The sequence below is a fragment of the Hippocampus comes genome, unplaced genomic scaffold (assembly GCF_001891065.2).
Source record: "Hippocampus comes isolate QL1 unplaced genomic scaffold, H_comes_QL1_v1.1 scaffold7, whole genome shotgun sequence".
In the NCBI taxonomy this organism is placed as follows: domain Eukaryota; kingdom Metazoa; phylum Chordata; class Actinopteri; order Syngnathiformes; family Syngnathidae; genus Hippocampus; species Hippocampus comes.
Genome location: NW_017842060.1, coordinates 1,689,280 through 1,700,548, shown reverse-complemented (window position 1 = coordinate 1,700,548; position 11,269 = coordinate 1,689,280). Strand labels below are relative to the sequence as shown.

Sequence of the window (11,269 nt, the reverse complement as noted above, 5' to 3'; positions counted from 1 at the left end):
TCTCTCTCTCTCTCTCTCTCTCTCTCTCTCACACACACACACACACACACACACACACACACACACACACACACACACACACACACACACACACACACACACACACACACACACAAACGCACACGCACACATGAGCATGTTCTTTTAGTGTAGAAGACACCTGAAGAAAAGGACATTTTTAGTGGAAGCATTTCATTGGCTCACAGCGTGATTGACAGACAGCAATAGATGGGCGGGATTTGCGGGATATCTCGGCAGGGGATTGAAAGAAAAAAAAGGCAAGTCAGCAGCTTCCTGAATGTTCCGCTCTGTTTGAAATATTCATGTGATTTAATATTTCATTGTGATATGCTCAAGTGTATGTATGATGAAAAATGGAAATTAAAAAAAAAAAAAAGAAGGAAATAAAACTAGCATCACCATCAAAGGAGGGCTGTCTGTGTCTACTTCACATTAATCCTTTATACAGAGGGGCTCACTGACGTGCACGCAAGTACACATTTCTGATTCTATGTGATTAATCATCTCCAATCAAATTTTCAATTTGTTTGGTTTCAATGTTTTTAGGAGAAACGCAATGTAACCGGATGAGAGTAAAAGTCAGACAGGAAGTCGTTTTATTCCAGGGACTGCGTTCAAAGCCCTGCTCCTCTTTTTGTGCATCTCAGACCATTTCATGTGCAACATTGAAAACCATCATCATCATGACAACAAACTTCCTGTAACATTCATAAGTGTTAAAAATTCACCTGTTGTCTTCCTTGCGTCTCCACTACTGCTGCTGTATAAATAAAATAGAATCGTCTCTATTTGACCATGAATAAGCCCTTCTTATCAGCATGCCTGTTCATCAGCAACAAAAGCATCGGATTTGCCTCAAAATGGCTGCTTGGAATCAAAATGGCCGCCTTCCTGTTCAATTGTATGCACTGGTCATTGGTGGGGGGGCGGGGGGGGTTCATGGTCGACATGTCTGCCGAATTTCACGTCAATCCATGAAACTGGTGTCTGGTGAAGATTGTTTTTTCATTTTCAATTTTCCAGGAGGCGCTGCTGAGTGAGATTGTTGAAAATTTGTGACCCCGTGCGTGGCCGACATTGATTGCCGAAGGTGAAAGTCATTTTTGGAAATTGGTGTCCAGGACTGATTTTGTCAAAGAAAACTTTCCAAGTGACACCACAGATTGGCTTATTGCATATTTTGACACTGCATCACTTGGCGTAGGTGACAAATCTTGGCAATTTAGCGCTACCCAACTGAATCTGCTTCAAACCTCAGACTGATTCCATGAGGCATCAATGGTTGAATTTTTGGGTGCGTTGGGAACCAGGATACAGATATTTTCAAAAATGGGTGTAGTTTCAGGCATGTTGACTCAAAGCGCTCTAAAAAAGGGGTTAATGCAGCTCCGTTTTGGCAAGTTCCACAGAAAGAGCAGGGATTTCTCCCAAAATGGCTGCCTCAAACCAAAATGGCCGCCTTAATTTTCAATTGTGGGTCCTTGAGACAATTTGGGGTGTCGTGTGACATGCCTGACAAATTTCACGTCAATCTGTGAAACTGGTGTCTGGGTTACTGAGTGAATTCTTGGACGTTGTGCTGAGGGCCTTGAAAATATGAAAACATTTTCGCCAGGATGTACGTTAGCAAGAATTGTACACATTTTCAGGCATGTCGCGGGCCCCTAAAAAGCAGATGAATTCTGATCTTTTGGGCAAATGCTGTACTTGCAAACCATTGAATTCACCGAAAATGGCGACTTTAAACCAAAATGGCCGCCTTCTGATTAAATCTCAGGCATGGCTCAAGTAAACAAATCAAATGCTGACACCTAGGATATATATTGCATAAATTGTTGTGTTTTGGGGGCGTGCGGATGCTCACGCAAAAAGCGATTCAAGTCCAACTTCAGAGAGCGGGGGGATGGTCTAACACTACTTCTACCCTGAGAATACAAAGCAAACAGGTAGAGGTAGAGACCGCTAAAGCCTAGGTCACACTACATATTCCATACATTGATTGGATTGTGCATGATGTATGAATGAGTTTTAAAATACTAGCCCCACAATTTTTTTTTTTTAATAACTCTCAAAATTTCTTATGTTATACATTGAAGCTTATAATATAACAATATATTTGAATGCAGGAATGTTGATGGAATTATCACACATTTGTCACAATAGAAGTTGTGGTACAACCTTGGCAAATCTTGCCCCAAAATGATGAAAATTAATGATGGAGGAAAAAAATAATAATTGTAGAAAAAATGCAAAATAAATCTTGAAAAAAACCAAACCAAAACAAAACAAAATTCTCTGAGCATTAAAACATTCAGTCTTGGCACATTTTGATTTCTCTTTGGGGTTATTTTTCAGGATGAGTTTCTTAAGCGTCATCAAAGGTATGCCCCCAAAATAATAATAATAAATAAAGAATCTCCAAAATATTGCTTTTTTTTTTTTTTTTTTTTTTTTACATTTGTGTCAGCTCACTTGTTATCAACAGAACATTTTGTTGCTTTAAACATTGTACTCATAAAAGTAATATAAATTATATGATCTTTTAAAATAGTTTGATTCTGCATTTGAGCAAGATTTTCATTGAAAACTGTGCAAAAATGTGCCAATGCATCGCAAAATATAGACGATTGGCTTTTATTTTAGAATTGCTCTCAATAGTGGTGGGTTAGTCGAGCGAGGCAACAAAAAAAAAATGTCGAAGAAAGTTGCCAAGACAGGTGCGTAACAGTACGCAAAAAACATTTGAAGATTGGTGTGTCGTGTTGGATTCCTGTTTTACTATTAACTGCATTCATTCATTCATTCATTTTCCGAACCGCTCGATCCTCACTAGGGTCGCGGGGGGTGCTGGAGCCTATCCCAGCCGTCTTCGGGCAGTAGGCGGGGGACACCCTGAATCGGTTGCCAGCCAATCGCAGGGCACACAGAGACGAACAACCATCCACGCTCACATTCACACCTAGGGACAATTTAGAGCAGTCAATCAGCCTACCATGCATGTTTTTGGAATGTGGGAGGAAACCGGAGTACCCGGAGAAAACCCACGCAGGCCCGGGGAGAACATGCAAACTCCACACAGGGAGGCCGGAGCTGGATTCGAACCCGGTACCTCTGCACTGTGAAGTCGACGTGCTAACCACTGGACTACCGGGCCGCCCCCTATTAACTGCAGTTAACCTCTTTTTACACTTGCCGCCAGAATTAGAGCAAAAATCAGAGCAAAATATGCCATGGAAAAATTCAAGCCAACAGGAAATTTCGCATCAACGGATTATTTAAAATGATTTGTTTTTGTGACAGGTACTTTTTAAAAGGAGCGTTTTCTTAATATTCTATTTTACGAAGAACAATGGCGGACTTCTTTTTACACATGAATTTGTATTTTGCGCTACGGAGCAAAAATCCTGACAAGAACACCACCAAATATGATGCAACAACCGGAGTTTGACACCTTTGGTTTCGATGGTACTGTGACCTAGGCTTCAGGCGCAAGGGGAACAGAAGCTGGGATGAAGGCAGGAGTATAGAACAAGCAAAAGGGAAATTGACGTGTAGTCACTATCGACTCAAGGCTAAACGACTTGAAAGTTGTGCAACTCGGGTGCAAAAAACAAAAAAAAAACCCAAAAACTGCATTGCAGGGAGCAGTCTGAAAATACGAACCCTGTGATTGGCCGGGACAAGGAAGGTGGACGTGTCCTGCTATGCTTAAAAAAAAAAAGAAAAATAATAATAATAATAAATTAAAATAAAAAAAGAAAAAGTCAGTCGTCCACAGAGCCTGACTCGGGCTGATTGGTGGCGTCGAACGACAGCGTCCGCCTCCTGAGCTCCACACTGCTGTCCATCAACTGCGTCGCCATGGTAACCGGCTCCTCCCCCGGGGGCGGGCTCACACGCTCCTTCCTGTTCCGGCCCGACACCGGCGATGCCGATTGGCTGAGGCGGCCGCGAGCCTCGTCGGGATCGGGAGCCAGGTGTCTGTGCGAGTGCGCGTTGATGCGCCGCACTTCATCGTCAGTGTCGTCCGCCACCTGGGGCTCCGACCCCCCTGCGTCCTTTCCCGCCAGGTCCCGATCGGGTCCCGGTTGCGATCCGGCCGCATCGCCGTGACTCCGGCATGAGATGATCCTCTGCGGTTGGGTGTATTTCAAGGTGTGAACGCTGGACGAGCGCTGGCGGGGCGGCGTGGAAGTGGAAGATGTGCCGGCGGGCGCGGGGGGGAGGCTGTCCGACACGTTGTCAGCCGAGCCGCTTTGATCCAGTGAATCACAACGCACGGCTTCCTACGCGCACACACACGGAAACGTTGCCAGGCAAAGTATTTGGTGCAAAGTCAGATGTTCCTTCGTGAATTAACGTTTAAAGGAAATTCAAGGGGAAGACGATGAAGTGTTGGACCAATTTGTGGGGCAAATTTGCATGTGCTCCAAAGACCTTTTTAGTTTTACATTTTTTTTTTCCCAGTTTCCTTGAATGTTAAGGAAAAAATATTCTCAAGACCTGTTGATAGCCAGACTTTGTGGGGCCAATTTACGGGTGCCCCAAAGCCGTTAAAAAGTCTTTCCTTTCCATGTTAAAAGGAAATTAAAGGGAAAGATGTGGTGTTCTGCAAAGTCGTTGGGCAAATTTGCATGTGCCCTAAAGTCCTTTGTTTTTGTCATTGTGAGTTATTTGGTATGAACAAATCACTTTGCTTGAATCTTAAGGAAAAAGAATGTGACAAATATTTTGAAGACTTGTCGCTAGGTAGAGTGCATGGGTTCATGAGTCACATGTGCCACAAAGCCATTAAAAATGTTCCTTTGTGAAAAGCTGTTATAAAGATTTAAGTGGTTGTTAGCCCAAGGTATGGGGCAAATTACCATGTGACCCACAGACCCTTTTTCTTTTCCAAACACTGTTGGTATGAACCAATCAATTACCTTGAATATGAAAGAAAAAAATGTGGGGGGAAAAAAAAAATCAAGACTTGTCACCAGGCAACGTTTGTGGGGCACAATCAAGTGTGCCCCAAAGCCCTTTCATGGAGACGACAAGAGAAAATTGGTGCGCAAATGCTGAATGAAAACGTGTGAGGCACATCACTTTGGCTTCACACCTGCGCCATTAACTTTGTGGGGCAAAATCCTGAATGCCCCAAGACTTGAAAAAAGGAAAAGGATCACGCGTAACGTCGAACACACCAAACATGAAATGAAAACACACTTACTTGTCTGCGCAACTGTCGACCAGCAGCGCGGAACGACGAGGGTCTCTTGAGGACGGAACTCTCTGGGATGTATGAGGGACTTAGCTTGTTGCGATCCAAACTCTCCTCGGGGCTCAGCCAATGAGAGGGCCCCCTGGAAGCCCCGTGCAGGGGACTCAGCCCCAGCGAGGGATGTCTGTCCATACTGCAGCAAGACACCAGCTTGGCCCTCTCCCCGCCCACCCTGTATCCGTCCACGCTCTGCGCGGAGCTCAGTCGCCGAAGGTCGGCTACCCGGGCGGGGCTGAACCGACACCCATCCACGCTGTGAGCCGAGTCCAGCCGGCGCCGGTCCGGCGGGGGGCCACGATGAGGCGAGCCCCTGTCGATGCTCTGGGAGCTGCTGAGGCGGATCACGGGGCGGCTGCTGCGCCCGTGGCCCAGCGAGGCGTGGCTAATGGTGGGGAGGGCGCCTGGGACCTGCAGCAGGGATCCGCCCCCGCTGGAGCCCAGTGACGACATGGAGCCTGCACAAGAAAAAAAGACAATTAAAAATACAACCGTGGCAACTTTCATAAGGAATACGTCATGTCTGAATCTTCATGGGCAAAGTTATGTGCGCCCCAAAGGTGAGCTCAAAATAATAATAATAATAACTATCAGTTGCTTTGGTAAAGAGGGCCATGCTCCTTCACTGCCACAAAGAGCAGAGTCCGGACAGGGAGAGGTGGCAGGGGCAGTAAGACGCTCAGAAATGACGTGTTGCTAGGCAGATTAGGTCGTGCCCCTAAGGCTACATTAAAAGTAAAACCAAAACAAAACACAACAACAACAAAGACCAAGTCTTTGTAGACACAAGTGGGACATCCCCAGAAAGCCAAAGAAAAAGCCAAACACACGGAAGCCTCACCCGAGTAGCCGTAGGCCGAGTAGGCGTCGACGCCAGCCGACGAGTACGCTGCACATCTGAGCGGCTGCTGGCTGTAGCTGTCGCTGGGCAGGGACAGCATGCGGCCGATGCTCAGCAGGTTGCCGCGGCAACGCTCCTCATCCTCCACCTGCACCTGCCCGATTCACATCGAATGCAAATCAGCGTCACATGACTCGGTGGCTTCATCCACAATCTCTTTCATGCCATCCATGTGTTGTGAACGACACTTTCAGTAGGTTTCCTTCCATCTCTACCGCAGCTCGATTAGGCAACTAAGTCGTCGGGTCTGAATTCGGTGAATCAAGACATGTTTGATCAACACTCATTTTCACAATCTTAGACTTTTCCCATGCATGCAATAAACTTGCCAGGTCTGAACCGTTCAGTCGCTTCAAGACATGGCGAATCGAGGCTGAGTTGGCGACCAACGGCATACCTGCGGAGGTGCGTCGCCGTTGGGGGCGGCGGGTTCCCCGCCCGCCGACGCGGCGCTGCGAAGGGCCTCCTCGCGCTCCCGCCGCTCCTCCATCTCCTCCAGCTGCGCCTCCTTGTTGCTCTCCTCCAGGTGCTTCATAAGGACGGCCACCACCACGTTGACCAGCACGAACTGCGCCGTCAGCACAAAGGTGACGAAGTAGACGGGCGAGATCAGCGGCAGGTAGCTGAGGCAGTGGCGGTCCTCCGGTCGGCAGTCGCGTAGCGTGTCCTCAATAAAAAAAAAAAAAAAAAAATACAAGCAAAGTTTGACAAAAATATTCTTACGAATGTATCAAATTCTGAAAAACCTTTTGCCAATGTCATCGTCTTCAACTCTTAAACTGGTAATTGTGTCACGTTTAAGGCACCGCGTTGTGCTTCCAATCTCCTCCAACGGGGGGCGCAAAAGACCTCGAGGCTGCTGAGGGCTTGTCTTTTGGCCCTCCGACTGTTACCAGATTTTAGTCTGTCCTCCGCCTAGTTTAGCATGACTCTCACACTAGAGGCATGTAAAATATTCTGGGGGGGAAAAAAGTTTTAAAAATGCTTTAAAGGGAAAAAAAAGTGAAAAAAAAATGCACAAAAAAATGGGAATGATCAAAAAAAGTATAAAAATGACGAAACAGATTTGGAAAAATTCATAAGAAATTTTACTAAAAACATTGTCAAATGTTCACAAAGTAAAAAAATGAACGACAATAAAAATTTACACACACAAAAAAAAAAACATTTCACACAAAGTAAAAATAAATCCAAACATAATTTTGTCGAAGCTCAACATGCATCACGTTGTGCTTCCACTCTCCTTCAACGGGGGGCGCAAAAGACCTTAGGCCTGCCAACCAATTGTCTCGTCGCCCTCTCCCGTCCCCTCGCTCTGACTGTTTCCTGTCTGGTAAAGTACGCTTAGCGCACGCCGCCATCTTCCATCTTGCTTCAAACCCAGACGGGTTCAAGCCCAGCCAATCACCTTCATGATCCCGTTCCAGTTGTCGCCGGTGGACACGCGGAAGAGCGTCAGGAAGGCCATGCCGAAGTTGTCGAAGGTGGCGTGACGGCTGAGGCCCTCGCACGGGTTCTCCTCGGAACATTCTGAAAGGCAATCGCCAGAGAGGCCTTAGAACAAGGGCGAATGGCGATACGGGGAGAAGGTGGTGGTGGTGGTTGGCTGAAATCGACATCATTAATGCATGGAACGCAAAAAAAAAAAAATAACACGCACAAGCGTACTGTACACATGCACACGCGCACTAACCCAGTTTTCCAAAGAGCTCAACTCCCAGAGCTGCATAGATGAAGAACAGCAACATGAAGAGCAGACCCAGATTCCCCACCTAGACGAACATACGGCACATACACACACATATACAGTACATGGATACGATGCCACACACACACACACACACACACACACACACACACACACACACACACACACACACACACACACACACACACACAAAGAGACAGTATACAGAGAGAGCGAGAGCGAGAGAATGAGAGAGAGAGCGAGAGAGGGGCGTACACAAAGCAGACAGAGCGTGCCAGCGCGCTAAATTAACTTGAAATCCCAAAAGATGCGCACAGTTCGTTGACTGGGAAAACAAAAAGGGAGGAGCACGAATACTGATTAGCAGGTCACGTGCATTAACGCATGTTTTAGGAGTCTTTCAAAGATCACCTGCAAATGTAAGTATCTAAGCAATTTTAAAACAAAGTGTCTCTCACACACACACTCTACATTAAAAAAAAAAAAAAAAAAAAAAATCCCCCAAAAATCTTTAAGGGAAAAAAGTAACAAAAGCCAAATAAAATTGTAAAAAATTTAAAAAAGGAGTGAAATGTATAAAAATAATGTCTACCACTACAACGCAAGACAGCCGATGCAACAGTGCTGAAAGGCATGTATTCTTTATCATCCGTGAGGAACGACTACTATTATTACCGTACTGACAGGTCAAGAGATGAGCTGAGAAAGTCCGAATATAAAATGCAAAACAAAGTGAAAGAAATGCAAACAATTACATGTTTAAAAAAGCGATCACATGTAAAAAAAATTAAATTGTAAAAATATGAACCATTCAAAACATCAACATCAAATTTTTTTGAATGATTTCATGATATTTGAAAGATGACTTTTGAAATGAAACAAAATGTTTCGCCCTCACCAAAGTCTGCTTTGTGGGGCTTTTTCTTTTCCAAACTCAGGACCCACCAAACTCTGCGATGGGGTTTCTTTAGGGTTTTTTTTCTCCTTTTCATAAAAGCACCCGAGAGAAAACATTTCTGCTTGCTCGCATTGTTTGTTTCTCATGAAGGAAAATTAGCCAAATGCTGTTAATTTCCGCAGGCAAACGTCATCAACGCGACTCTTTGATGTGGCTCCCGACGCTCTTACGAGCCTCCTTCCTCCATATTTGATGACAAATAGGCAGCGACGGGAGCCATTATGCAAAGGTACAATGACTTCATTTGCCATACATCAGCGAGCGCGTTTGTTTAAGCGTGAAAGAAACGAAAAAAATTGAATAAAATAAAAAAATTCAGCACTCAATGACTCACGATGCCGGAACGCATCCATCATGAAAGAAGGACGCAAAGGACGCTCATGCAAAGGAACAGAACTTTCTTCAACACGTTTTGGCCTCTTCTCGACACTCCAAAATGACTTTTTTTTCAACAGTTTTTGATTTTTTTTTTTTTAATTGCTAAAATAGGTGACAAAAATGCCTTTTTTTATATCTTCATTTTTTTCATGCCTCTTTGCAATCTGAGTCAAACAAAATGTCCTTTCATTTAAAATACTTCCAAACGCTGGAATTTATCTTCCAGTAAAGGGAAAAAAAACACAAGGATAGTTTTCAGTGACAATGAATATTTTGGGGGATTTTTTTTTTTTAAACATAAAAAATATTGAAAGGACCAAAACATGACAACCATTTACTTTAAAAAATACTGTAATAATTTGTCTTGACAAGAGACAGTTTGCTTGGAAAAAAAAAGAAAAAGAAAAAGGTGCTGTGAAAACAGAAAAACTTTTCGTTGACGAAAATCAGCTGCAGTCGCAAGTACCGATACCTTCAAATAAGGCCCAATACCGATGTTGGTATCAGTACTCACCCTTCCCTAATAACAAGCATCGATGATTGACAGGTTTGTGCTCTTCATGCCTGGTCCAGGACATGACTCCATTCTCCTCATTAGCTGTGCAAAAATTAATCGACAACTAATCGATGCTCAAATGCATCCAGATTTCTTTTCTGGTACTGGATGAATTGTTCGGCTACCCTTTAAAGCTGTCCATGAATGGAAATGAATTCTTAATCCGATTCAGCTGTTGAACGCAAAATAATCAACCGATTAACCGATGACCAAAATAATTGCTTAGTTGCAGCCCTACTTGGAATGCAAGCAAAATCGATTTTGGAATTCATCTTCAGAGGCCGCTTTCCCTTTGCTATGCGGTTACCTGAGGCAGCGCTTGCATGACCGTGTCCAGCAGAGCTCGCATTCCCGTGGCCATCTTCAACAGCTTCAGAACTGCAACATGCAAGGCACCGCACATCAGGAAGTTGCTACGCTCGGGGCCCGATTTGCTAAGATCCCAAATAGCGGGCACGCTAAAATTGCACGCTCACGCTAATGAGTGGAAAAGCGGAAAAACAGGCCCCCAGGTGTTGCTGTTGTTTTTTTTTTTTTTTTTGTGAGTGTATCGCCAGGCGTACCCCGCGTGATCCTCAACACCCTCATGATGCGTATGATGGTGGGATTGATGGGCAACGAGGCATTCAGGTCGATTTCTTCCAGCGTGATTCCCATGATGGACAGCAGCACAATGGCCAGGTCCAACTGGTTCCATCTGGGCAACAAGAATCCAGTTAGCTTTTGCAGCATGTTCGATCATTGTGACTCGTTTTGATATTTTTTCAAAAATGCACCATTTTAGTTTAGTTTTTTTATGTTTCATTTTAGCTTTAGGATTTTATTTTTAATTTTTATTTTTTTAGAGCATCAGTCGATGCAACATGCGCACTGACGGCGTTTTCTTTTATACGTCGCCGCCATGCGACAATTTGGTGGCTGAAAGTCGACTCAAGTTTATATGGGCTAAGAACAGGTCTCAGTTGTGGCGCAACATGATTTTGGTGGTTTTGAGGTCACTGTAAAAATTGATTCTTTGAACCCATTATTGTTGTTGTCGTCTTCCGAATCTTTTTAAAAGCACCCATGGCCATGGTGCCCACTGACTCAAGTGACGCCACTTATGTTTCCAGGATTTGCCAGGACCTCTTTGATCATATTATTCTGTTGTATTCGTCATATTTTAAAATATTTTTCTTGTAATGTTGGAAAAAAATCTTAAATGTTTTGCTTTTTTCCTTGTATGTTTATAACGCTGTTGATTATAATGTGATTTTTTTCTCCCTTTCCAGTTCCAATCAATATTTGATAGATGCAATTGCAATCATCAATAGATATAGATATTTTACATCAAATCTATACAAAATGTTACTTTTTTTGGGGGGGGGGTGTCATAATATTACTTGAAAGATTCCATCCAATGTAGTGACTGAGCAAAATGCTGTCATTGAAGGGGCGCAAAGTGACCTTGGCAACCCTCACTACGCCACTGGGGGGGTGGTGGGGTC

General features: G+C 44.3%; 1 protein-coding gene across 1 annotated transcript in view; it reads right to left on the bottom strand.

Annotated features, from left to right (window-relative positions):
* Window positions 1-3,637: 3,637 nt before the first annotated feature.
* The window catches only part of LOC109511007 (voltage-dependent T-type calcium channel subunit alpha-1G-like), a 45,941-nt gene continuing 38,309 nt past the window's right edge, over window positions 3,638-11,269 (bottom strand). The window contains 8 exon segments of the mRNA XM_019861725.1: window positions 3,638-4,307; window positions 5,234-5,739; window positions 6,123-6,276; window positions 6,580-6,849; window positions 7,591-7,712; window positions 7,876-7,954; window positions 10,090-10,160; window positions 10,346-10,479. Coding sequence (XP_019717284.1) covers window positions 3,786-4,307; window positions 5,234-5,739; window positions 6,123-6,276; window positions 6,580-6,849; window positions 7,591-7,712; window positions 7,876-7,954; window positions 10,090-10,160; window positions 10,346-10,479 — 1,858 coding nt within the window. The 3' untranslated portion in view covers window positions 3,638-3,785.